Source organism: Numenius arquata, chromosome 7 (assembly GCF_964106895.1).
Source record: "Numenius arquata chromosome 7, bNumArq3.hap1.1, whole genome shotgun sequence".
Classification (NCBI taxonomy): Eukaryota; Metazoa; Chordata; class Aves; order Charadriiformes; family Scolopacidae; genus Numenius; species Numenius arquata.
Genome location: NC_133582.1, coordinates 5,712,652 through 5,740,637, shown reverse-complemented (window position 1 = coordinate 5,740,637; position 27,986 = coordinate 5,712,652). Strand labels below are relative to the sequence as shown.

General features: G+C 41.7%; 1 protein-coding gene across 1 annotated transcript in view; it reads left to right on the top strand.

Annotated features, from left to right (window-relative positions):
• The window catches only part of RARS2 (arginyl-tRNA synthetase 2, mitochondrial), a 33,300-nt gene that overhangs the window by 629 nt on the left and 4,685 nt on the right, over positions 1 to 27,986 (top strand). Inside the window, exons 2-17 of the mRNA XM_074150230.1 lie at positions 702 to 775; positions 1,405 to 1,510; positions 2,218 to 2,301; positions 2,908 to 3,005; positions 4,060 to 4,115; positions 5,249 to 5,332; positions 8,592 to 8,668; positions 10,026 to 10,181; positions 12,091 to 12,197; positions 12,819 to 12,914; positions 15,241 to 15,301; positions 17,725 to 17,801; positions 19,118 to 19,242; positions 21,817 to 21,884; positions 21,984 to 22,093; positions 25,627 to 25,722. Coding sequence (XP_074006331.1) covers positions 702 to 775; positions 1,405 to 1,510; positions 2,218 to 2,301; positions 2,908 to 3,005; positions 4,060 to 4,115; positions 5,249 to 5,332; positions 8,592 to 8,668; positions 10,026 to 10,181; positions 12,091 to 12,197; positions 12,819 to 12,914; positions 15,241 to 15,301; positions 17,725 to 17,801; positions 19,118 to 19,242; positions 21,817 to 21,884; positions 21,984 to 22,093; positions 25,627 to 25,722 — 1,475 coding nt within the window. The remainder of the gene's footprint in view (positions 1 to 701; positions 776 to 1,404; positions 1,511 to 2,217; positions 2,302 to 2,907; positions 3,006 to 4,059; positions 4,116 to 5,248; positions 5,333 to 8,591; positions 8,669 to 10,025; positions 10,182 to 12,090; positions 12,198 to 12,818; positions 12,915 to 15,240; positions 15,302 to 17,724; positions 17,802 to 19,117; positions 19,243 to 21,816; positions 21,885 to 21,983; positions 22,094 to 25,626; positions 25,723 to 27,986) is intronic.

The following is a 27,986-nucleotide window of genomic DNA, read 5'->3' as shown; positions in this document are numbered from 1 at the left end:
GATCTCTTGTGTTTGTATTGCTCTTGTGAGACCCCCTACTGAGTCCAGCTCTGGAGCCCCCAGCATAAGGACATGGACTTGCTGGAGTGAGTTCAGAGGAGGGCCACGAAGATGCTCAGAGGGCTGGAGCCCCTCTGCTGTGAGGACAGGCTGAGAGAATTGGGGGTGTTCAGCGTGGAAAAAGAAGGCATCAGGGAGACCTTAGAGCCCCTTCCAGTACCTAAAGGGGCTACAGGAGAGATGGGGAGAGACTCTTGATCAGGGAGTGGAGCCATAGGACAAGGGGTAATGGTTTTAAACTGAAAGAGGGGAGATTGAGATAGATATTAGGAAGAAATTCTTCACTGTGAGGGTGGTGAGACACTGGAACAGGTTGCCCAGAGAAGCTGTGGATGCCCCATCCCTGGAGGTGTTCAAGGCCAGGCTGGATGGGGCTTTGGGCAACCTGGTCTGGTGGGAGGTGTCCCTGCCCATGGCAGGGGGGTTGGAACTGGATGATCTTTAAGGTCCCTTCCAACTCAAACCGTTCTGTGATTTTTTTTGTATTGCTTATAATAGATAATAAATACTTGCTTTTTTACCTGGGTTGAAATTTGCTTTCAGATCTAAATGATGCGTCCCCCACGAGTATTTAAACAGAAAGCAGTATTTTTCCTGGATCTCTTTTGCTTATGCCACTTTGTTCTTTATTTCATATTTAGCTTTCAAAGGTTTTGGATCTGCCACCAGAAAATTTAATAAAGTCCATATCTGCAGTTCCAGTCTCCAAAAAACGGTAGTGTTTACATTTTATCATCCAATATTATGTCATGTTTAATTATTTTTTGTTGTGCTTATTATTGCAAAAGCTTACCAGGACTTTAGGGAAAAAGAAATACAGAAAAAACAAACCAAAGCTAGTATACCAATCCAATTATAAGAAGATACCTAAATCTAATTAAATCACTGGTTTTTTTCAAGCGAGCTCAAAACAAATAATTGCTTAAGAAGCTGTACAAATTATGGGCAGTGGTTGAATGGCAAATGTTTCAGCATTAGTGATCTGAATGTAAAACTGCTTGGAACCAATGTGAAGTTATGATGGATTTTTTTTTTCAGTGTCCTGCTTGAGAGGTGTAATGATGTTAGCAAGTAAATTACATTTATTTGTGAGCATAATTTTTGTTCATTCTGAAATGGTGTTCTCACCATATCTGCTTTCCAATTGTATTAGTTAGAGCAAAGGTAATATTTGGCCTTCTATTACAGCTTTCTAAACATAGTGAACTTTAATGTATCTCTGACTGGTTTATGTTTGCCAAGTAGACTTGTCATATGCAGAGTCAGCTTGGATCTGCCAAATCTCCCCAACATTTCAACAAGGGTTTTTTTTTTTTTCTGATTTTCATCTGTTCTTTTTTTCAGGCATGTTGCTGATTTCCAGCTTTCCATTGCTTCTGTAACAGAAGACATTTCTAGTAATTGCTTAGCACAAGATCTTCCGCTTCAAGCTCAGAAGCTAGCTGAAAGGGTATGCTAATGCATTAATCTTGTATATTTGATGAAATAACAAACTTACAGACCAGAGGTGCAACAAGAAATGGTATTCTTTCTCCATGCATCTGTTTGGGTCAGAGTAGTTTACTGACTGCACCTAGTATAATTGTACACAAAATCTTCACAGGGAATTGGAGAAGCAGTTTTAGTTATGGTTCTTGTGAAATTATTGTTTTCAAGTAGATTGAGAGTAAAAAATATTTGTGACATTGCAAGGGTATCTAAAGGGTATTTCATGGTCTGATCTATTGCCCGAAACTTGAGGAAAAAAATCGAGTATGTAGTGGCTTGAAAAATCAAAGACAGCAAAATCCAGCACTGAGATGGCAATGGAGAAATCCAGCTTGTGGGTCAGACAGGCCAGATTTTCAAATCCTTAACTGCTTGAAATGAAGGTTTCTTAGAACAGCAATTTTTTTCAGGTGTGTTAGTCTGGGAAATGGTAGCAGCTGAGGTGTTAAGACTAACTACAGCATAAAAAAGAAGCAGCATGGATTGGAAATAATAAAATCATTCCTTTTCCAGCAAGATTGATTAAACGATCTACTTGTGGTTGTTTCAAACAAATAAATAATATTTAATGTTTATACTGGATTAAATTAATATTTATAATGGATTGAACTACAATTTTCCAATTAAGCTATTTTCATATAGAATTTCTGTTTTGTTTTGTTCTTCTAGCTAAAATGTGATGCTGTAGTGAGTGAAATCAGTGCTGGTCCAGGAACAGTGAACTTTACAATAAACAGGGAATTATTAGCAAAGGTGAGTACTATATTTCATGTGCGTTAAGGTACACACACAGTGGCTGCACAATGAGGTCAATTCTCTAGTCAAGTTTACTGCTCACAAGCTCTCCTCCTTTTTCATCCAAATCTATGGTCTAGTTCTACAAGGTACTCTTTTTATTTTAAAAAGCATTACCTAAATTAGGAGAGGCGAGAGTCCTGTTTGGAACCCTGTTTACGTGAGAACTCTTTCATTTTACATGAGGTCACTGTTCTACCCACATTCTTGGACTTAGTTTCCTTTCCTGCCCACCAGTTATCCCCGGGTTGTTCTCTTGCCCTTTCATGTTATGTAAGTAAAAAATGATAAAGTCTAGCCTTTCCACTTACGGGTTTTTTCCACCAAAATCTCTGCCTATAGTTTCTCTAACTTTTTAATTGACCGGATGCAGCTTTCAAAAGTTAATTGCATTTTCATCTGCACATGAGATCTTGTTTGCTTAGCAGAGCAGCCGCCTAATTGCTAATGTGAACAAAGGCTGTGGGGTCAGGCTCTTGTGTGATTGTTAAACAGTTTTCCTGATCAGGCTTTCTGTTGTTGAAACATATTTTCCTTTCTTTTTTTTCCTTCCTTGTGGTTTAGACAGTGTTGCAGCAGGTGTTGAAAGATGGCTTAGAGTATGGAATCAAAAGTGAACTTTTCTCTACGGTGCCGAGACAAAAGGCAGTGATTGAGTTCAGGTAAGTGTGTGTGATGAGTCCTTTGAGAAAATTGCCTTGTGTGCTGATTGGTAGTCATAGCTGTAATGTGTGAGGCCTGTGAAGTTAAACCATATTTACGGTATTATATTCAGCTGTTTTTGATACTCTGGTAGATTTGCCAAGTAGAATATAAGTGATGTTTAGGGAATTGAGGCTTTTTCCCAGAAGATATTTTTGGTATTCAAAGAGTTCATGCCTCACACTGCCCTCCACTAAGAGTATTCTCATTTAGCGTATAATAGCATTTAGTTTTTAAGTAGGCTTCTTTTATTTTGTTATCAGGAAACATCATCTGAATTTTCAGCCACTAACTGGCTTATTTTTTCACCTTAATACACCTTAATACCCGCTAACTTGCTAAAGCAGCCAGGCATTTGTCTTGCTAACTCTTCTCAGTTGCTGGCTCCAAAATTCCTGTCCAGTGCAATTTTGTTTATGGTCACCTGCTTATGGAATGAAGAGTGGCTGACTCAGACCTCTTTATGTATTTTTGTTCACTTACACTCCCTCTGCAGAATTCCATAGTCATGGAAAGTAAGCACTTGGCTTTAATTTGGAGGGTGAATTTTCGTAGCTGAACTTCCATTTTATTATCGGGGGTAAACAGTTGTGGATACAATTTGTTTTTTGTTTTTTTGTGGGCCACTGTTGGTAGAAGAAGATGTGATTTTAGTTACTGATTCTTGTACACAAGCTCCTCTGTTCTGGTATGAGATTTATCTCTAATAAAGGTATGACGAGAATGATCCCTGTGTCCAAAACGTAAAAAGTGAGAAGGTGATGTAAGTCCTTTGTCACTAGTGTAGCTGGGTTTTGGGAGGTTCTTTGGTGTGGGGTTGTTTGGAGGAAAAGCTGGCTGGATAGAAAAATTTGCTGTCTAGAACAGAAGCTAATCAGGGAATTTCAAAGGGAAAATTTAAAATTGTGGTTTTATTTCAGTTCTTCTGCCATATGCATGAGCTGAATACTTTTGACTTGATGATCTGACAGTCTTGTACATTGAACAAACATGATTTGTGAAAATTTGTTACAGCTCCCCTAATATTGCCAAAAAGTTTCACATAGGACACTTGCGTTCCACAATAGTAGGTAAGTGTGCGTTTATCTGCCTCTTAAAAGGGCTGCTTTGCCTTCCTGTTTCACTTGTCAGGGGAGCCCTGCTAGCCTCTCACTCTAGTGGAGTGGCTGTATCAGGTTTGACTTACTAATTAAAAACCTTTTTCTCATTATGCAGTGAGGAAAAGAGCGGGATGTGTTGCTGATAGATTTATTAAGTCACACCTAATATAGTTTTATGGGTGCGAACATTAAATAAAGTAGTTTGAAATTGTTTGACAAAGACACCCAGGGCAGTTTTCATTGAGGTGTTAGGAGAGTACTTTGAATTTTAAATTTCCAATTTGCACCGGACTGCAGAGCAGTCAGATAGTTATGTCTTGGTGGCTGTCTTGCAAAAAGCTTGCCTTTATATGTTAATTACTTTATGCCAGTATTACTAACACAATAGCTGTCATTAGTAATGGCATAATTAATAGGTTTATTATGCAGTACTCTAATGGAAAACGTTATTTCTCCTTCCTTTCCCTCTCTCAGAGTAAAAACTAGTAGGTTATTAGCAGAAGATTCTACAGCATCTGTGCAGCTAATAATGTATTAGTTTTTAATTATATTTAAGGTATCAGGTGTAATTATTAATTACATAAAGTTGATAATTCTGCCTCTTCGTGGACTGATAGTTGAGTGAAATTACATATTTTTGGCTCTTTGTGTTCCATTCCTGGACCCTTTGCTGTAAGAAAAAAACCAAAACATTTTCAAAAATAGTTCTGTAGATCAATGTTTGTCCAGTAGTAAGAGAAAGAATTGTAAATTGCAAGCTATGATAGGGTGTTATAATAGCAGCAGAAGAGAAAGCTTTCTGCATCCTTTTATGTCAGTAATCAAAAGGTACCCTCGAAGCACAGGAAAATAGAGGAAGGGGTGCAGGTATTTCGTTTTTGTAATTCTATGGTCGTAGCTACGCTCAGGAGAAAGATGAAGGGGTTTTGTTGTAGTAACACGTATATGATATGGTAAGTTTGGAGTATATCAGCCGCATAGAGTGGCAAGTGCAGAGCTCAGTACAGCTCCAGCAGTGTATAGAGATTCAGGACTTGGTGTTCTCTACTTAACGACTGAATAATAATAATACCTTTTGGTTTTTTTTTTTTTTAACTTAACAGGGAATTTTATAGCAAATCTCAAAGTTGCGTTGGGACATGAAGTAACAAGAATAAACTACCTTGGTGACTGGGGCATGCAGTTTGGTATGTTTTGATATTTGTTTCTCCTGTTCCCTTTTTTACTGTATAGGTCTAGGTTTCCAGCTTCAGTTTTTTGCAGGCCCATTGGATTCACTCTGGGCTTGTAAAAAGTAATACTGTGTTTCCATGCATGTAATGTGTAGTTAACCTCCTTAATATATGAACAAAACAATCCAGAATGATTCATCAGCAGTGTGACCTGTACTACTGTACAAGAAATAACAGGAGAAAATTTACCCAACAGTGCCTCTGTCCGTCAGTAGCTCCTCTCAGATTACGTATGTGTCATTTTGAAAGGATAGTATAAATAATATAAATATTTTCTGAGTGTCCTGGTTATACCTGTGGAGCTCAAATAGCTGAAGAGACTTGTGTTGCTGCCTCCAGATGAAATACATACATATTACAGTAGCTGTTGCATGTCTACTGGGATACTGTCTTCCTTACTCAGGTTTTGCATGGGTAACAGTTGGGGAAGAGTAAGCTTGCTAACACCTATGTCACACTTGTACATAACAATACAGTAATTTTACCAAAATGTGTATTTTGTAGTTGGTTGTCTTTGTGTGTGTTGTGGCCTTTTCTTTATCTGTTTGTTTTTTGGTTTTTTTGTTCCCTCTGGAAATGAGTTCATTATTTATAGAGCATAATCAACTTCCACAGCAACTGCATTTTGGCATGTTGAGGCCCAGAGAGTTTGTATCTTTAAAGATATCCCAACACTTCCCCCAAAATATTCAGTCTCCCTTTAAGAGGTAGGTTCTGAAAACAGTGTCCATATATTTACTTTTAAATGGCAAACACAAAGTGCAATGTCTATGAAGCAGTCACTCTTGCTCGTTCCAGCCCTTATGTTGCCCCCTTCAGTTTCACTGGTACCACTGTTTATGGGGGCTTTAATGAATCAACTTTATGAACAGAGCTGTTTTAAAACCTTAGTGTAAATACCCTACTTTTACTCCATTTATGTATTCAGATTCAGCAGTGTAGATAACGTAATTAAAATGTATTCAGTTCTACCTATTCTCCTTCTAGAGTCAGTTCCTGGGTTTTAGACAGTTGAGTGAAACATTCTTGTGACTGTGAGAACAGTAATAGAATATCTTTTCTTTTGTTAAATTATTTCCTCTGCAGCTCCTCTTTCCTAATCCTGTTTCTGATCAAAGAGTAGTTTATAGCAGAGCTTTTCTTCACTTAGGATTTGTTTCGTAGAAACTGAATACAGAATGAGTTCACCTAAAATTCAATACTTTTCATCATTGCATATTTCATTCATTTTTGCCCCTTGGACATGATTTTATCACTATGTTATTGTATAACGAATGTGGCAACGACAATTAAGCAATGAAATGCAATGTGGTTAAAGGGCTTCTCAACTGACCTCACTCACTCTGTCTTTGAAGATACTAAATTGTACTCCTAAGTCTGAATATCAGGAATTTTATGTATTTTAATACGAAGTTTCCAGAATGTATAAAGATGACATTGCCTGTTATTTACGTGTGTACCTGTTGTCCAGCCCACAGCTGTTAGAGTCATGCTTTTGACCTGGTAGTTCCAACTGTTTCTCGCAAAATGTGTGCTCCCCTCTTTATTTGGGCTGGCTCAGCTCAACTGTATGACAGGTCTTATAGCAAATAATATAGTCGTGCTTCACAAAATTATAGCATAGGAATATTATTATAATGGTCCTTTCCCAGAAGCAGTGCTATAATTAACGATCTGTCAGCATTTCTATTACAACTGTTATTGTCAGAGGCTCTGAAACACTATAATTGAAAACATATTTTGCTGAAACATGGCAGAGAAGTCCTCAACCTTTAGGCGGTTTTGGGGCAGGTTTCTTAAGGTAACAGAGCTTATGCAGTCACGCTGTCTGTCCGTCTGTCTTCCTGTCACTCTGCTCCTAATAAATTTTGAACCCATTGGCCAACTTCAGCCAGATCTGACAAAGAAGAATGTCTCCAAGAAAACAAATTTCTTTTGATACAGTGACAGTTGGCAGCCGAGTACGGGTAGAAATACAATGTAATGCCCTCGGGGAGAGAAGGTTAACTCGTGTGTTTAGCCTTCTGGCTAACCATTCGGCATCTAAGTCAGAATCAGTCCCAACACATGCTGCATCTTGCCAATAATTGGTGAGTGTAACAAGAGCTGGGGTTAGTTTGGGGAAGACGAAAATATGTGGAAGGATGTGTTTGGGTTGAATAAAAACTGGCAGCCTTGTTGGAGGTTGGAGTGTGAAGCCAGCATTGAAAATTGGAATGTGTAGGTACACTAATATTAAAGAGAGATCATTAGGACATCAAGCTCTGATTGCTCATCGAACAAGCTGTCCTTAAAGAAACTCCTTTTCAGTAGGATTAGACTCATTTTATTTCCTAAACTTTAACTTCTTTTTCTTGCCTAAGCCTGCCACGGCTTCTATTGCACTCAGTGTTCTAAGAGGGAAGTTGTTGAGACAATGCTCTTTGTTTAGTTGCAGAGGGCTTTGCAAAGGGATATCTCTATACTTATTCCTCAGATGCTGTCTTCACGTCAGTCCTGGGCCTTGTCAGCTCAGAGGAATGAGATGGCCTTAAAAAGAGCCTCAGAAAATCTAAGAGGCTGCCGGGTTAGTATTTCTAGGTTACTGAAGGAGTTAATGGGCTCTTCTGATTTAGACAAAAAGATTGGGGTTTGGATTTCTTGCCCTTTCAGATGATTTTCAGAATGTGCTGAAGCCAAATTGGACATGTGGAAAAAAAAAAAAAAGCTGCATATTCTCAGCATGCAGCAAAAAGTTCCCTTGAAAACGTTGCATGAGTGGTATGTGGAATACCATCTTGTGTCCCAGTTTCTATTGTCCTTGACGTGATAATACTATTAAGGGAGGAAGCCAATCAAGGAGTTTTGAGTGTGCTCTGTTGCTGGACAGTTTTCACTGTGTGGCTTCTCATTTACAGTTGGTTGCTGTGTAAAAGATAAGTTTCTCTATGAGTCCAAAACCACAAATTGCATTTATGAGGAACTGAGAAATCAATGTAGTATTTCTTACTACTTTATAGCTATTATAGTTTTGTTTTGTTGTTGTGGGTTTTTTTTCCATGCAGTGGAATAATAGGCTATGCTTTTGATTGGTTTTTGTAGCATGCATTAGTATATTGCTTAAAAATGTAAGGCATTTATTTTATTACATACGGTGTTAAGACTTGCTTATGAAAACAACTAAACAAAACAATATACTGTGAGCTGTTGTCTAACTCTGTATTTGTTATTCAAGGCTTATTGGGCGTTGGTTTCCAACGCTTTGGCAACAAAGAAAAGCTAAAGTCCAGTCCTTTACAACACCTTTTTGAGGTAAGTTCAGAGAAGACCAAATAGAGACTTCAGAGAGCAGTTCATGACTTAGCTGTAAATTTTGTCCAGAGTGCTGTGTCTGCAGGATCATCATGAGACTCGTGCTGGATTTAAATGGCCTGGCCTGAAGGACCAGTGCTAGCCTGGGCCATAGCAGCCCAGACGGTTTTCACTAGGCCATGGCGGCAGAGACAGGTTTCATTAGGCTGAAAAATACACCCCGTAAGGGAGGTAATCATATGGATACTTAGATTGCATCGATTGCTGCTGCCACCACAGCCAGCTTGACCGGTGTCAACTATCTTAACTGGGCGTAGGTGACCACTGACCTCACTGTGCAGTGGAAATGGAGTCTCGCATCTGATGCTGGAGTATGTTGGTTACCAAAGTTGTGAAAAGAAGTGGCACATATGGTGTAAAAATCCTCTTGTTGCTAGTATTTTTAGAGTAATATTTAATTTCTGTTGTTCAATACATAGTTCACTGCGGTTGGGGAAAAGGATCTTTAAAGTGGTTTGCATCTCATAGTGAGTGACCGTCACTTTCCAGAATACTGTTCTGGCTCTGCAGAATGCTCTCCTTTCTTCCATGACTCTGGAAGAGCCAGGAGCGTTAAAAGGTGCGGTTTCTGCTGACAGGCTCTCAGGAAATGCCTTTCAGCAGTAGGGAAGGTTGTTTCATTGCAGGAGGTTGCTCTCTTGGTTGCCCACCGTGCCCACCAGCAATTGAGTTGAATTATTTGGGTCTAAATATATAGCATAACCACTAACTAATTTAATTATTTTTACATAGTACTTTAACTTTTTAATAATTCTTCCATGGGCTTTCAAGATGCTACATGTGGAAAGCAAGGAATCATTGTCTGGGTGAATATTTGGCCTTTAGATGTAAAGGAGTATGTTAATGAACAGGAGATCCAAATTAGCTGTACATAGGTAAACCTGGCTAATACAAGTTTGCAATGCTTTTTTTAGGCAGTGCAATTATTATAAGTGTCAATTTTGTAGTCCTCTGAAGAAAAGTCTCTAGTTTAGAAGTCTGTGACAGTTTCTCTTTAATGCATAAATTAGTTTTTCCATACTCTGCTGTTGCAGTTGTTTCAAGGTTACGAGGGGGACGATAGCGACAGCAGTAAGGAATTATGGCATCGGTCTTGTTTCAAGATAAGCTGCACATTTTCCTGTTGGAGTTTGGACTGCTCATTCGTCCTTTAAATGTGTTCCTTTAACATGTCTTTTAAATTTTGACATTACAAATGTCACCTTTAAATGTATTTTTCTTGTTCTTGTAGAATTTTGCTTATTTTTACTGGAGAAGATTAGACTTCTTCAGCATTTTCATTGCCATTGTATTTTAGGTGTATGTGCAGATTAACAAAGCAGCAGAAGATGAAAACACGAAAGAGCTGGCTAAGGATTTCTTTAGAAAACTGGAGGAACATGATGAGCAGACATTGTCACTTTGGAAACAATTTAGAGACTTGAGTATTGAGGAATACATCCGAATTTATAAGGTACAAATCATTCACTGCTTTTTCTGTGTTGTTGGTTAAATAGTCTCTTTTTACGTGTTGCTCCATCAATCTAATTGACAGTGCACAGCACCTTTTCATCCAAGAGACTGCTAAATTGACTTAGGAACAGAGGTTGCTGTAATTTTGTCAATTCCTTGCCTTTTCAGTAAACTTTACAGTGTTGTGGGGAAGATGTTTCTTATCATGTCAGGTTGTGCCCCATTCTGTTTGGAAAAAGCGCGGTAGTTGATTTAACATCCAAGCAGACCATCACTTCAGTTGCTGACACCCTAGATACGTTTTATTTAATGAAGTCCATGTAATTAGCCTTTAGACTAATTCTCCCTTCTCAGAAGCCCTGAAGGTAGGACTATGGTGCTAAGCAGCAAAGCAAATCAGCATTAAATAAATATCGTTCAATTTTGCTTTATTTTTGAAGTCAGCAACAACCCGCTAAATTTAACAGTTTCCGTGTAATAAATTTTATTAGGAGATAACTCTGTTTTGACGTTTCTGATCTAATGTTATAGTGCAGAGCTGTGTATGTTGCGTATTAAATGGAGTGTAAGACATAGCAGCAGGAGTTTACAGCAGGAATCAGTGCAGAAGTTACTTGCAGGTTGGGTTGATGCAACCCAACCATCTGTTGCATGCTGTAATCTCAAGAATGGAGACGGTGTCCACTGTTTTGTGGGAAATGTTTGTGCTGCTGACCACAAAATGAACCTTATGGATTTGGGAAACAGGAGCGAGATACACCTTTCCCTGAATCCAGTCTCTTGGTATTAATACTGTGTAATCTTACTCAAGAACCGAGTCCATCTGAAAAACAGCTAGTGCTTTTCTTTCCCACACTCTTGCAATGGAATTCTGGAATGGATGCCCAGTTTTGATGGGATTAATTTTTTTTTTTTTCTAACTTGCAGCACCAAAGAATTTGTGACTCGTTTTATACCACTTCCTTCTTCCAGTATTACTCTTTACTTAAAATTGCACTTTACCATCTCCTTCCTCTTGATGTATGTGTAGAAATTGGTCATGTCTTCTTTCATCCCTGATTGCTAAGTTGGAAACAGCCTGTCCCTTCCTCAATAATCCAGATAACCTGGCTGTGCTTTAATTTCTTCCCTGAAATACATCACTGGATTCATGCCAAGTACTTTAAGTTAAGATCGAAGTGAGACACAGCCTTGATAATTCAAGTGTAAAGCTGCCCTGTTTGGGTAAGCAGGTGTTGGGGATGTGTATACAGCTGCGTGACGATGGTCACTCCTCATTGATCACGCGATGACTGGTACAGCTAGATCTTTCTCTCCCAATCCCTTTTCAAACCACTAAGTATTGAGCTGATGGACTAACAACTTTGTTGGCCTCAGTTAAAAACCTTGTCTTTTGTACTATTACATTTCACCCAGTTCTGACAGTTAAGGTCCTTCTATCTCTCCTAGGTGTACCCTCGGCCTTCCTAGTACAGGTGATTCCTGTGTGTTCAGCAATGTTTGTGAGCAGCTCCTGCTTTTTTGAATTTCTTTTAGTATCTTTTTAAAATAGGATTGGTTTCATGTCCAGATAACTTCTCTGCAGTCCGCTGGTTTTGCCTCTAGCACAGCAAGTCCCTACCTCAAAATTTTTTACTAATTGCTCTATCCAGTTTACACTTAATTTCTCATGAATATTATATCCAACACTGTATTCAACTCGGGGTGATTAAATCTAATGCAGAAATCGGTTAAATCAAAATCCAGACATCCTTTCTTTTTAACAATGAAGTGACATTTCCTGGAATAAAATTAATCTTTGCATTCTGTCTGACCTGTGACACAGACCTATCATCTGACTTAGTTTGAAGAAGTGATTAGCCTCAATCTTAACAATGTTACCCTTCTTCGATATTCTTGGAATTTTTCAGCGTCTAGGAGTGCACTTTGATGAATATTCTGGAGAATCATTTTACCAAGAGAAGTCCCAGGAGGTTCTAAAGATGTTGGAGGATAAAGGACTCCTTCAGAAAACAACGTATGAACTCATTATTCAATCTGTTGGTGTAGTTTACTTAACATCTCAGCTGCATTTCAAATGAGATATGATGAGTAAGGTTTGTATGTAATCTAAGGGGAAGAGTTTTCTTTAGATGGTTTTGGTGGCTGTTCTAGTAGAAGACCAACAGGATTTGTACAGTCACAGCTCAAAATTAAGTTTGCCTTTTCTGTGGCTAGCAGAGAGCCTGGCCATGACAAATTAGGTACAATGACAGTGTTCAATTCCTAATGGCCTCTTAGGCTTTTAATTAGTTTGGTAGCTGCATGTGCCATTTAACAAGCTAAGTTAGATGAGCTTCTTGCCTTGATGAAGGAGCTGCGTGGCTGAGCTGGGACAGAAGCTGTAGTCATGGAGTGCACCAGAATGTGAGCAGGCGGTTCCCTGGCATCAGCAGTGGTTACAACAAACTTAGAGGAACAGTCTTCAAAAAGACTTAAAGGAGACAGTCATTCAAAGAAAAAAATGAGATTGTCTAGAGTGAGGGGGGGTTCCATGGCAAGAGGCCTTTCTTTTGCTTCTGACCTCTGTCTTATCTGAACTTACCTGTATGTTGGATCTGGCTTGCAGTTACTTGCAGTGTTTTCTCTCAACTTACAGAAAAGGGACAGGAATTGTGGATCTTTCGGAAAAGAAAGACCTCTCATCGTTTTCCACTGTCATGCGTAGCGATGGGACATCTCTTTATATAACAAGGCAAGTAAGCCTATGTCTGTTCATTGCCATTTGTTTTGCCAGCGAACTTTTGGACATGAGTGCATTTGTAACTGATAGTAGAGATATTGAAGCTTTTTATTTCTGGGATGGAACATCTTGACGAATGAGTAGTTGAAACTGGGACCAGCAATGTAGCTATGATGGGATGGAAATGGCTCAGGAAAAACTACTGCTTTTAAATACTTTTCCTCCCCTTAGGAAGTCTGCTAGTAAGTCTCTTCTTTCCATAAATCATAATACATTCTCCAGCTAATGACTTTGAAAATAAAGCTAGGATCTCTTCATCTAGTAAACACTTGCCAAATAATGAAGGTTTTAGAAAGACCTTTGCTTAAAATGTTTGTTGATAGTGTGATGCAGAAAAAAATGGCTTGTTCAGCCATGTCTTTGTTGACTCAGTGGACCACCAGCACTGACATCAATTTTATCACTGTTTTCCTGCCTTCTCATCAGTATCCTAAAATTCCGCTTGGGTATTTTAATATGGAAGCCTTAACAGTTTCTTTGTGCCAGTAATGTAAATAAATCGGATGTCTAGCCCTAAGGGTAATCTGTGTACAGCTTTTCAGGACAAGACTATTAGAGAGAAGCTGCAGTCAATCCTGCACGTTAGGGAGCTGCTGAACCCTGTAGCCAGGTAGAGGCAAGGCTGCCGCAGCTCCATGCCCACAGGTCCAACCAGTAGGAAGGCTGAGCAGCTATTCCCAGTAGGCGCTCAGCACTCAGACAGCACAAATGGCTTCATTTTCTTCCCCTCTGGAGGATTAGGATGAAGATCTATTAGTGTGAAGAAATATACATGTAGGTATGTGTGCATATATATACACACGTGTGTATGTGATATAAATTATTTACATAAGTAACATACACATGTATTTTATGTACAGAATATGTATGCACAATGTGTATCCCTCTCCTCTAGCTGAGCTCCAACACTCAGTCTGCCCATTAGTTGGCCCCTGTATCCCCAGGTCTCCCCAGTTGCTGGCACATGGATACGCGAGCCCCCAAGGCCCATAGCCCCACTCCAGCTGCTGGTACAGACACGGGATCCTTCTGGTGACTGTGCTTAGACACGCGGTCTCTCCAGCGGCTGGCCCTGGATCCTCACTCTCCCCTGTTGCCTCCTCCATAGCGACACGCATGTACACGGACAGGTCTCTCAGTCAACCCCCAGGCCCCACAGTCTCTCCAGCAGTTGGCTTGGAGCCCCTGATGCCACCAGTACAGACTCCTCTGGGTGCCTCATCTTTGAAGACACACACTTCCCTGGCTTCCAGGGCACTTCACCTACTCCCTAGCTAGTTCAGCTTCGTATTTGCTGTCAATCGCATGTGGACGTGTGTTGCCCTCACTCCAGTTGTTGGCAGCAGAGTCACTTTGGTCCCTGTGACCCATGGTCAGACTCCAGTTGCTGTCAGTTAATATAACTTACCTCCAGTCCCTTCACTTGCTGGCACCACAGATGCATGGCCTGTATGAGCTGTAGTCCCCGACTCCAGTTACTGCTACTTAGACCTCCAAACACACGTGCACGCAGAAGAGAGATGCCCTCACCCAGGAGAAGTTTGAAATGGAGTTTAGTGAGAAGACAGGACAGATTGTGCTGATCAGGTGCAGAGCAGGACTGGACAAACATACTAATCAGCAATTGGCTTATGAACCAGCTGTCCCTTTCATCATCATCTCCCTCTCTTTTCCCATCTTTGGTTCCTCCCCTAAGCACCTCATAATAAGTCTTGTGCAATTACAAAATCCTTTTCCCTTGCATCCCATGTGTCCCATGTCCCTTAGGCAGTAACCTCCCTCAGTCAGAAGGTGGTTTGGAGAGCTGTTCCTGCTGACCCCTGAGGTAGGTTTCAGACTGGGGACACGGGGCTGGTGGCTTTGCTGTGACAGCCCTGGGAGGGACTCAAACAAGTTGTTTTTCTGTACTGCTTTGTGTGTGTGAAGATGAGCTTTTTATCACATAACCTAGCGCTGAGAACTGGGTTAGTTCTTCAGGAGAGGGTTGTTTCTCTCAGATCTCCCAGTTGATTGATTGTCCCAGTAGGCTGACAGAAACCAGACTTACTCTGTGCATAAGAACTGTTTCCTCAGTAATTTTCATAGCTGGTGGTTTAAAAAAACATTTCAAATACGTCATGAACAAAGTAGACACGTCCTCTTTTTTGTGTAAGACATACATGGATCCCTCTAATCTGGCAGTTCTCTTCCCTCCATAAGAGTAGTTTATTTTCCCAAGAGGCAAATAATGAGGTATGTTTGAGTGAAAGTCCAAATAGTTTCTCATTATCTCTTTCAGAGATCTTGCTGCTGCTATAGACCGAATGAATAAGCATAGCTGGGACACCATGATTTATGTGGTAAGTAATTCTAGACTCACCAAAGCCTTTAGAGCCTGACTCTCGCCAATAATCCAGGGGGCCTCTTGCTCCCAATATGATTGTGGGAGATGGTATTTTTGGCAGTAAAATAATGCCATTTCTGCCCAGCAATTGTGCCTCAACATGGCGGTGTTTCTTGGGTTTGTTTCAGTTCGTGACCCACAGAACAGTTGAAAAATCAGCTCTGGAGTTATTCTGTTTTAAAAATTCATTACAATTCATTTTAAATGAACTTTTACTCAATTGACATTGTATTTTCTATATAAATGTTGTAATTAATATTTAAACAAGTCAGAAAAAGCTGTTAGTGTTATAAGGGGTTGTGAAATGTTAATTTAGAAATAAATGTTCTAAAATGAATCTAAGTCCGCTCTAAAGTCCTGATATCTTATCTGAAATGTAAATTTTTATGGCTTTGAACAGTGCCTCAGTTTTATTATGTAGAAATCGCACACAAAGTACTGCTTAATCCATCTCGAGCAGTTGTAGACAGGGAATCTTTTTATTGTTTCTTGGTTTGATTTTTTTTTCTTTTTAACAATTCCAGCAGTATCAGTAATGAACAGCAAGATTATATCACTTGTGTGAAACTTTTTTTGCTTTAATATTACCAAAGACATATCACAAGATGCTTTTAAATTTTCTCCCTCCCAGTTTTAGGAAAAAAAACCCCACATTTTTAAAACCATGTTCTATCATGTGAAGTCAATTAATGACCCATGGAAAAAATCTGTAGGTTTCTGGCATGTTCTTTATGATGTGTTTGGTAATGCCCATAAATCTTCTCTGGCGCAACCCTTTCAAAAGCCACTATAATGTTACAAATACCATGATTCAGGGGAGGAATCAGTAAGCATAAAATTAAATACCCAGATAGCTTAAAGTCCGCTTTTTAGTTAAGTCACATTCCTCCTTCTTTGGGAAGTTTCCACTGACTTGTCATTTCCACAGATGATCACAGAACAGGGCTTTGTTTATTGTGTTTTTTGGGGGGAGGTTACCTCTACTGACTGTTTCGTTTTCAGGAGGGCAGCTGAAGCCTGGAATTCAGATTGTGCTGTCTAATAGGTATTCTTATCTTGGCCTCTCTTTTCACACTCTTATTTCCATGGGAGTTTAAAGGATTATTTAAAAAAAGCTATTAGATTATTATTAGATTATTTTCTGTTAATGATTTTAAATATTCTGTGTGCTATTTCTATATGTGCTGGTCAAGACAAGTAATTACAAAATTAAGTCTGCTTTTAGTTCAGTTTTAGCTGAAAATTCTGCTCGGTGAACAGTCACGAAGAAGCAATTAAGTTCGGAAGGATTGGAGTCTTTTGTCAGCGAGTATTGTCAGGATTTGTCACAATATGTACTCACAAAAGGCCGCAGTCCTTCAAAGAGGCTTTTAAATGCTGTGATTGTGGTCCAGGTAGCAAGGGACATGCTGTTGTGCACACAAAATAAAACCAGTGTCTGTCATAGAATGTATAATCTGTCGTGAAAAAGGAGAATGGAGATGAATTTAGATCTAGAGGAAACAGAGAAGCAGCATTGGCCAGTGCAGTGAGCTGGCCTTAACCTAAACTTTATATAAAGTGTATTGTGAGATCTTTTAGTAAGAAAAAACTGCAGATAAGCACTTCACTCCCTCTATTGGACACCAAACAAATAAGGAAGTAGTGGTGATTTGGTTATCACAGCAGTGTTTTTTAAGGAGGGGTTAAGGAGTCTTTGAGTGATGTAGTCAAAGCAACTAGCTAAGAAGGAACTTCATAGTACCAGCTGTAGCCAGAAACACAAATGAAGATCATCATTAGACATAAAGAAGCTTCCGTCAGAAATTGTCTTAAGTCATAGGAGAGAGTAATTGGAAGTGGAAGAAAGCACAAGATACGTTATTAATATGAAAATGTGGTCATGTATACTTTTTTTTTTTAAAATAGAGCTCCACAAGTCACGCTGGAGACAAAAGAAACTAGTGGGTTCTGGAGACAGCGAGCTTAAAGAGGTGTTCTGTTTCTAAGCCAAAGGAACCTTAAAGTTTGGTGATGTAAAACATGGGAATATAACGAGCAGCAAGGTTCTGAAGTGAGACTAGAGACGTTTTGTTTGATGGGCAGCTCACAGATGATGTGAAACTAAAGAGTGCCAAGGTTTCATTTCATGGCTTTGCCTTCATGACCTAGGAATAATAATTTTTGAAAAGGTAGATTACTTTTTCTGACAAGATGCAAAATCCCATTGCCACAGACTCCAGCTGTTACATTTTTTCAAATCTTGCCTGTCTTCATAGCTCCTAGTTCTGCTTGCAGTGACTTACTGGCAGTATCTGTGGTCGTGTGTGTTTGTGTGTTAAAAGCTAATCCTTATCAAACTTGGAGTGTTTTCTGACATGCACCAATTCTATTCCCTAGACAGACAAAAGCCAAAGTAATCACTTCCAACATTTGTTCCAAATACTGAAGCTCATGGGTTTTGACTGGGCAGAAAGGTATGTATTTGTGAATCTTAATTATATACCTTTTTTTTCGGTTGTTGTTGTTAAAGAATGGGTAAGGTGCATTGGAATTTCAGTGGAGTGCTCTTTTGAAGAGAATCTCCTGATTCCTGTCCACTCCTGTCCACCTGCCACACTGTGGCACACAGCATATAGGCATTTTGGATGAAACTAAGATGTGCTGCTGATGTGCAACTAATGAACTCCAGAGTGCGGGCAGACGTTTGGCCTGTAGGATCCAACTAATGCTAGTCCAATAAGGAGGAAAAAATAAGAAAACTAAACCCTCAGAATCGTGTGCCAAGGCCTCAGGTCCTTGGCAGCAACAGTTTCACTCTACATGTCCGCTCCTGCTGGCCTGCTTTATTTTCGAAGGGAGGCAGGGCCACATGTTCAGGGTGTGAAAAACAGCCCTGTCTCTCATTTAACAGGTCTTTCATAGCTACTTGATGTAAAAATGGGAAAAAGGGAAACAATCTTTCAGAGACTTTATGGCGTAGCTTCTGGGATATTGTGTGATCTCATATGAAACGATTACTTCTTGAAGTATGATATTTTAGCAGAGATCTGAAAGTAAGTTTGACTTGTGCTTCAGGCTTGAAGTACCTATTGCAGGGTTATGTATCCCCACTCTTATTCATTGTCATTACCAATCTCGTTAGCAATCTGAGCAAAGGTCAATAATGGATCTGCAAGACTAAATCATCTTCCTCTCTGACAGACTGCATGTCTTTTGTGGTTAAATATAGGATTTTAGCCATCAGGAATATTAGTCTGCCTCCTTTCATGCTGCTTAAAGTTGCACTAAAATTACTTTAGGTTATGGATCCAGAATAATGCTTGGGATTATTGTGAGCAGAAGCAATGACTGCTTTATTATTAGCAATGATTAATTACACTTTTAGTTTAATGTGGCCACAATAGAATTATTATGACTCCCTTTCTAATGTTATTAACAAATCTGTGTTGCCGCAGTAATTTGATCTGTCTAGATCCTGCCTCTCCTCGATTTATTGCAATTTATTGTGTTGAGTCCTCTGTACTAAAGCTGGTAGCGAGAGAGGTTCCCAAGAGCACGCAAATGACCAGGTTATCGTAATTCTGATCATAATTTTCCCATTATATAATAAGTGTGGAGCTTTGGTTGCTGAAATGAGAGTTACTGATTATATCACTGAGCTTCCCACGTCGGAGCACTATTTATTCAGCTGTTATTGCTGTTTCCTGGTAAGAATCCAGCTCTGAACAAACACTGCAAACATTTCTCTTGATTAAAATGTAATTTTAGGTCCTGCTGCTTTTCAACACAGGTGCCAGCATGTGTCTTTTGGTCTAGTTCAAGGGATGAAGACTCGGAGAGGAGAAGTCATTTTCCTGGAAGATGTTTTAAACGAAGCTCGCTCAAGGATGTTACAAAACATGGCTTCCGCAAAAAGTTAGCTATTTCAGGTCTTATTCATTTCTTTTGATGTTCTGTGTTGATCAAAAATGTGTCGTCTTTTCTACCCTTCGCTTTTCCCTGCGTCGTACTAATCACAGTGATGTGCCCTGATCTGTGCACTTTTTCTATCTCCCGTAATATAAACAATGTTAAAATAATCCTTTGCAACTCTGTCAACTTCCCTAAATTACACATTTGCAAATTTTAACGTTCAGTGAAATTATTTCATCGTGCTTTTGCACTGGGAAGGAAGTGCCTGCCTTTGGGGGACAACAGTGGCTTTTTTTCTGGAGGGACAAACTAGTCAATAGTGGGGGTTGAGGCTGGAGTTCAGGGAAGAGTAAGGTTTCATCAGATTTCATTTTCGTTTTTTGTAGTTCTGACAGTTTTCTCTGGTGAGATTGACTGTAGCTTGTCTGCAACCACTGCCTTGTCATCCTCTCAGCCTCATGACTGTTTCCGGAGTCCCCAGGAGGTCACTGCTCTGCAGCAGAATCTGCTGAAGGGGGTGTTTGCCTGCACCTCGGGCTGTGGCTCTAGAGCAGTTTCCTTTTGACGCAGTAAAGATTCAAGCAGTTCCCGGTGAAATGCTGCCCCCTCTTGTGCTTTCTGGACTTAGATGCTGAATTGAATCGAGGAACTATCAGGTTAAGTAGTGTGCGTCTTCCTTGCTCTGCCTCCTCAGCTTTTTAAATCCAGATAATGTTGCTTGTAGAGTGGACGAGGAGAAGGGAGGGCAGGCTGAGTGATAGAAGGGCGACCCTCGTTTCAAACCAGTTTTACTGAAGAGAGGAATGGAGCTTAGAGCTTCAGTTTAAAGGTCAGTATCATAGCTGAGTGCAAAGCAAACTTATTTTTACACTGGACTGAACTGACATCTGACATGAACTGAACAGGCTGCCCAGGGAGGTTGTGGAGTCCCCTTCTTTGGAAATTTTCAAGACCTGCCTGGATGCAGTCCTGAGTAACATGCTCTGACATGCTCTGGGCAATCCTGCTTCGGCAGGGGAGTTGGACTAGATGATCTTTATGGTCCCTTCCAACTCTAAAAAAATTCAGTGAAATTCAGTGACATGGCAGAGGTACAGGCTCATGTTCCATTGCACCAAGTGATAGGCAGAAGAACGGCTAAAAGAAATAATGAGTTCAAATGGCACTGCAGCATTCCCCAGAGCTTCTCCGTTGATCCTAAATCCTACCTGTGCTTGTAGAAACTTTCCCCCTTGTGTTGGAATTCCCGCCTTGCTTCCCCTTTCTTAAATAAGAAATCTTAAATCCCTGACTCTTAGCAATGTCTTCAGTGTTTGTGAAGTGTTTGGATACACAGGGGAAGATGTCACAAATTTGTGTGTGGCATCAAAATGCCTCACTCTCACTGGAAGGATTTTGGGAGCTGGGCATCTAACAGCCAATGCTAGCTTTAAAAATCATGCCTGTGTGGAGCTCAAGCTGGTTCGTTAAATACCTTTGTATAAACTCTTTCTTTCCTATTAACTGTACATAGTTTTTCTGCTATTTAAGTTTCCATTATTGGCGTCTTTCTTTTTTTTCCACTCATCCCAATGAATCCTGCAGTCCACTCTATAATGCCTATTATTTCCTTTGCTGCTTTGCTTTCTCTTCAGTAGCTTTGTTGGTGTCTCATCAAGCATCTAAACAAAAGCCTGAATTCTGAGACACTTGTTCTGTTTTGAAACAAATCTCAGTTATGAAATGTAGTCATGTAATCTAAACGTAAGTCTTTGTGAATGAACAGCCAGTCTGAGACTGGCTACTTCGAATTATGCCCACGCTTTTCAAGCTTAATCCTTTCTGAGTTTTGTAAATAGCAAAGGTACGAGTAGTGTGAACTACTCCAGGTTCTCTCAGTTGGCTTTGCTGACCTGGCACGAAGAAATAGCAAAGCGAAAAACGGAAATCTAAGTGTACTAAAACCGTACTGCAAAACTGTTGGAGCTTAAGTGGTGTCTTAAGAGAACAGCTGAATTCTCCGTGTTCTGCTGTTACCTGAGAAATCAGCTGGGAATCAGCAAATTGTAAGCTGAACTCTGCGGATTTGATAGATTACATATACATAACATAAAACAACATAAAAATATCCACCCTGCACCTGGGTCAGGGCAACCCCCAGTATCAATGCAGGCTGGAGATGAGGGGACAGAGAGCAGTCCTGCCGAGATGGCCTTGGGGGTACTGGTGGATGAAAAATTGGACAGGAGCTGTCAATGTGTCCTTGCAGCCCTGAAAGCCAATTGTATCCTGGGCTGCATCAAAAGAAGCATGTGACATGGTTTAGCGGTGGTTTTTATCAGTGTTAGGTTGATGGTTGGACTAGATGACCTTAAAGGTCCCTTCCAACCTAGACAATTCTATGATTCTAAGTGTGGCCAGCAGGTCGTGGGTGGTGATTCTGCCTCTGTGCTCTGCTCTTGTGAGACCCCACCTGGAGTTCTGCCTCCGGCTCTGGAGCGCTCAGCACAGGAAACACAGTTGGACCTTTATTGGCATCTCCAAGTCTGAGCGAGGGAGTTATGCTATTACGGACTTAAGATTTCTGTTTCTCTCCAGCAACCAAAGAGATAGAAGACCCTGTGGAGACAGCAGAGAAAGTTGGTCTTGCAGCACTAATAATTCAGGTGAGTCTGAGCTGCCTCCTGAGGTTTTTGCATCTTCTGTGAAAAGTTAAAAGTTGAGATGGAGAGCTGTATTTAGGTGACATTAATTTATTTTTCCAGGACTTTCGGGGCCTTCTGTCATCTGATTATCAGTTTAGCTGGGATCGAGCTCTTCAAAGTCGTGGAGATACAGGCGTGTTCTTGCAGTACACTCATGCCAGACTCCACAGGTGAGAGGAGCGTTTGTATGCACAAGTACTGTTTGACATGTATTTTAACCTTATTAACTTCCCGCTCTGTTAAGTAGTAGTGTTAACTCCTTCCCTAAATAGGACACGCGTTCACGTTTTCAGCAGAGGAGTGAGTTTATGATAGGAATCACTGAGACTTTCCAGAAGAGCAAACCAATTAAAATGAAATTTACACCTCATTTCCACAGGGCTGAGCTAACCGTCTGCGTGCTTTCCCAGTTCTAGGAACAGCCTCTCTGTGTGCTGGGTGTCAGTGAAGAACAGTAGCCCTAGGATTAAGGAAACTGATGTAAAAACCAAAATGCCCATTCTTGTAAAATATAACAAATCACAGAACTGTGATGTTTTTGGCCACCGCTGTAGCTAGTGGGGTTTTGTCAACATTCTATTACTTCCCACTGTTGGTAACCGAGGTTAAAAGCAGGCCTCCTTCCTGTTTTGATTTAGGTCAAACACCTGATATGTTTAATTAGTTTTTTAAAAGACTTTTAGAAGAGCCCAGTTTAGTGATCTTTCAGAGAATTTTTAATGTAGACACAGATAACGTATTTTCGTAAAAGCATGTGAGATACCTGCCTGGATCAGGCCAGAGGTCCGTACAACCTGGTACTCTGTTGGACGCGATGGTAATAGGAGATGGTGTTCAGGGAGAGCGTGCAAGCCTGAGCCCTTTCTGTAGGCTGTTCCTCTTGTACTCCCATATTGTCTAGGTATTGGTATCATCTAGGTATCGTCTATAGGCAGATAGAAGCAGCATCGCGCTCGCACAGCCTGGTCCTCATGGGGGACTTCAACCACCCCGATATCTGTTGGAAGGACAACACAGCAGGGCACATGAAATCCAGGAAGTTCTTGGAATGCGTTAATGATAATTTTCTTCTTCAAATGATCGAGGAGCCAACAAGGAGAGGAGTCGTGCTGGACCTTGTCCTTACCAACAAGGAGGGACTGGTGGGGGATGTCAAGTTCAAGGGTAGCCTCGGCTGCAGCGACCACAAAATGGTAGAATTCAAGATTCATAGGAAAGCGAGGAGGGTGTGCAGAAAGCTCGCTACCCTGAACTTCAGAAGAGCAGACTTTGGTCTCCTGAGAGATCTGATTGGCAGGGTAGCGTGGGAGAAAGAACTGGAGGGGAAAGGGGCCCAAGAAAGCTGTTTGGCATTCAAGGGTCGCCTCCTCCAAGCTCAGGAGAGGTGCATCCCAAAAAAGAAGTAGTCAGGCAAAATAACCACAGGCCTGTGCGGATGAACAAGGAGATGCTGGACAAGCTCAAGACCAAAAGGGATGCCTACAGAGGGTGGAAGCAGGGACGGGTAGAATGGGCAGAATATAAAGAAACTGTCCGAGTGGCCAGGAACCAGATCAGGCAAGCGAAAGCCCAGGCAGAACTAAATCTAGCCAGGGACATAAAAAACAATAAGAAAAACTTCTACAGATATGTCAGGGACAAAGGCAAGACTAGGGAAGTTGTGGGCCCGCTCCGGAAGGAAAAGGGAGACCTGGCCTCCCAGGATATGGATAAGGCTGAGCTACTGAACAACTTTTTTGCCTCAGTCTTCACCGCCAAGGGCTCTAACCACACTGCCCAAGTCAGGGAAGGCAAAACCAAGGGCTCTGCGAATGAAGAACTGCCCACAGTAGGAGAAGATCAGGTTCAAGACCTGTTAAGGAACCTGAAGGTGCATAAGTCCATGGGACCTGACGAAATCCACCCACGGGTCCTGAGAGAGCTGGCGGACGAAGTTGCTAAGCCGCTTTCCGTCATATTTGAGAAATAGTGGCAATCTGGCGAAGTTCCCGCTGACTGGAAAAAGGGGAACATAACCCCAGTATTCAAAAAGGAAGACCCAGGGAACTATAGGCCAGTCAGCCTCACCTCTGTGCCTGGCAAGATCATGGAGCAGATCCTCCTGGAATCTCTGGCTAAGGCACATGGAAAATAAGGAGGTGATTTGAGACAGCCAGCATGGCTTCACCAAGGGCAAATCGTGCCTGACAAATTTGGTGGCCTTTTACAATACTGCCACAGGCTTGGTGGACAAGGGCAGAGCAACAGACGTCATCTACCTGGATTTATGCAAAGCGTTTGACACTGTCCCGCACAACATCCTGGTCTCAAAATTGGAAAGACATGGGTTCGATGGATGGACCACTCGGTGGATCAGGAACTGGCTGAACGGCCGCACTCAAAGGGTTGTGGTCAATGGTTCAATGTCCAATTGGCGGCCAGTGACGAGTGGAGTTCCTCAGGGGTCGGTACTGGGACCAGTGCTGTTCAACATCTTTGTCGGAGACATGGACAGTGGGATAGAGTGCACCCTCAGCAAGTTTGCCGACGACACCAAGCTCGGTGGCGCAGTCGACACGCTGGAGGGAAGGGATGCCATCCAGAGGGGCCTGGACAGGCTTGAGAGATGGGCTTATGCAAATCGCATGAAGTTCAACGAGGCCAAGTGCAGGGTCCTGCGCCTGGGACATGGCAATCCCAGGCACAAATACGGGTTGGGCGGAGAATGGCTGGAGAGCAGCCCTGAGGAGAAGGACCTGGGGGTGTTGGTGGATGAGAAGCTCAACATGAGCCAGCAGTGCGCACCGGCAGCCCAGAAAGCCAACCCCATCCTGGGCTGCATCAAGAGAAGTGTGGCCAGCAGGTCACAGGAGGTGATTCTACCCCTCTACTCTGCGCTCGTGAGACCCCACCTGGAATACCGTGTCCAGCTTTGGAGTCCTCAGCACAGGAAGGACATGGACCTGTTGGAGTGGGTCCAGCGGAGGGCCACAAAGATGATCAGAGGGATGGAGCACCTCCCCTATGAAGACAGGCTGAGAGAGCTGGGGTTGTTCAGCCTGGAGAAGAGAAGGCTCCGGGGAGACCTCATAGCAGCCTTCCAATATCTGAAGGGAGCCTACAGGAGAGCCGGAGAGGAACTCTTTGTCAGGAGATGTAGTGACAGGATGAGGGGTGATGGTTTTAAATTGGAAGAAGGGAGATTTAGACTAGATAGTAGGAGGAAATTCTTTCATGTGAGGGTGGTGAGACACTGGAACAGGCTACCCAGGGAAGTTGTGGATGCCCCATCCCTGGAGGGGTTCAAGGCCAGGCTGGATGGGGCTTTGAGCAACCTGCTCTAGTGGAGGTGTCCCTGCCCATGGCAGGGGGGTTGGAACTCGATGATCTTTAAGGTCCCTTCCAACTCTAACCATTCTGTGATTCTGTGATTCTATGATGGTTCTAGGGTACCATTAAGAGGGTATTAACTACCTTCCTAGTCCTTTTAGCATCAGCTTCTGGACCTGTTGTCCATGCATTTCTCTAATCCTGTTGATACTGATTATCTGATTACTGATTTTGGCTGTCAAAAATTTTATTTTTTTTTATCTTGGATTGAAGTCAGCTGGTCTGTCTCGGTGTTCCATTCAGCTTCAGTGGATAAAAAAGCCTACCCTTTTTTCTTAAAAACACAAACGACTGTTTTTCTTGTTCAGCTTTTTTTTTCTTGCTTACATTTTAGTTTAGAACAGATGCATGGGAATGCGCAGCTGACTGATGTTAATGTGACGTGCTTGCAAGAGCCAGATGCCATCTCTGTTCTTCAGCATCTTCTCAGGTTTGTCTAGTTTTCTTTCCAAATACCAGTTCCCTTAAAATAAACTTCTGGATTTGCTGCCAGCCTGGTGAGCAGATGCAGACTGCATCATCACAGGAGGAAAAATGGCTTCTTCGGGCCATGGCTTGTCTGTTGGGTCATACTGATTGCAACAGTAGCTGTTACTTGAAATCTTCATGGACTTTAGAAGCTGTATGAGTGGAAAAAAAGCAGTATTTGGAATATACTCTGCGTACATGAGCCTTTTAATTATTTCTTGTCTTTGCAAAAATATGCTAAGCTCTATATAAATAGCAGCTGCAGAGTTGCTTGGTCCCTGTTGCGGATGGAGTGATGCCCTTCACTCGTGGAGAGAAGCAGCGGTATGTTTCTTGATATCAAACAGGGGTTTAACACAGTTTGGTAGTGAATGCCACAGTGTTTTAACAAGATTTGATGGCAAGGTACGCTTGGTTATTTACTGCATGGAAGACGTGGTCAGACAGAACCGTCAGGGAGACTCTCCCATTGAGTCAAGGTTCAGAAAGGACCCCTTTGCTTTCTGAACTGCTTCTCAGAGAGGAGTCTGGGTGCAGCTGGATCCAATCCCAGTCCCAGACTTGGTCAACAGTTTTATGTCTAAAGGATTATATATGCGTGATCAATCCTTCATATCACTTAATTTAGATTTCAAAGTTTAGCATGCTATAACTCACTTACCGAGGATCTGTTGCGACAAGGAATCTCTGAATTTTGAGAAGTAACCTTGAGAGATGTCCCTGCTCAAGGGGAGATCCCGGCGTGCAGCCTGCTGCCGTGCAGGAGAGCTCAAAGGGCTCTTGGGCTGTTAAGTTTTTATAGGGGTAAGATGATTGACTTATAGTCATATTTGCATTTCAACCACAGCACCAGCATCACTCAAGCTTGCCCTTGGCTGTTGTGTTGTTAATCTGTCTCCCCGAAACCACCTTTGAGGCCCAGATGCAGCCATCGTGACTAGATGCACCCATGATGACCACCACGGGTGGTTATCACATCGGCAAGGTTAGGGGAGATAAAGGTCAGGTTGGGGACTGGGGGAGCACTCTGTCACAGTCCATCTTGTTCTGGTTTTGTCATGTGGGAAAGGGGAGAGGAATTTCTCCTAGGAGAGGTGAAACGGAGTACGTGCACGCACATTCAGTAGCTCAGCACCCTTAAGAGCTATGGAACATGCACAACTAATACCTGTTAATAACTGTAATGTTCTTCATTAATTCAGTCTTAAAGTTGAGCAGTTTCTGTTTTCATTATTTCATGGATGTGTAATTAAAATACGGAGGCAGTGGAGTTGTCCACGCTGCACAGCCTGTGATGGAGTTGGAAGAAATGGAGGCTTCCAGAATTCCTAGTGAGAGGTCCTATGTACCGCATTGCGCACTGCACGGTGCCAAAGAATTAACTCCTCTGGCCACGCTAAGGCCTCCTTGAGGGCATGTGTTTAAAATTCGGACTTTTCAAAGTCCTGTCAGGGTCCCAGGTGGCTCCTTCCAGCCTGCAACTGTAGCTTGGAGAGCCCTACCGTTAACTGTTAATTACCTCAAGAGCTGCCTGCCATTTATCGTGTGCTGCAGGCTCTCCTGAGGAACAGCCAGCCCAGCCAGCACTCTAAATAAAGACCAGTAGTGTCTTATTTATCCAGTGCAATTGTATTTCACAGAAACCTCCTGGGTTTTTTCTTGCTTTTTATCAGATGAGTGTGTAGCTGCCTGTCTTCTGTGTGAAAGCTGACAGGGTTAATGTCTTCCAGGTTGATTCGCAGGGATCGCTGCATCCCAGACCTGTCCGTTTTCAAGCAGAGGTTGTTGCTGCGCTGCAGGGCTCTTATTTTTACAGGGCTTCAGGTCTGCTTATCGCAAAGGTCTTTGAGTCTGCCCAAACACCGTATAGAATTTTTATGAAACATCTCCTGGGGCCTTTACTTCCAGCAGAAAACGGTGTTTAGGTTATCCGTTAGACCAGGCACTCGGTGGCTAAAAAATTCACGTTAAAATATGCCGTGATTTCAGGAGTAACAATTAGTGTTCAGTCCTCCTTGTGAGTTGCCGTGAGTAGATGCTGCTGGAAGTTTCCGTGATAAACACTCCTGAGTTGCCAGAAGCCCAGTTCCCGGGGCTCTGCTTCTGCTCTTTGAAAAGATGCTCCCAAATGTCTGCCCTAAAAATGAGCCCACCGGTTCTCGATACTATTAACTTTCCAGACTAATGAATAGTAGATTGAAGGCAGCATCTCTTCTGCCCAGAGAA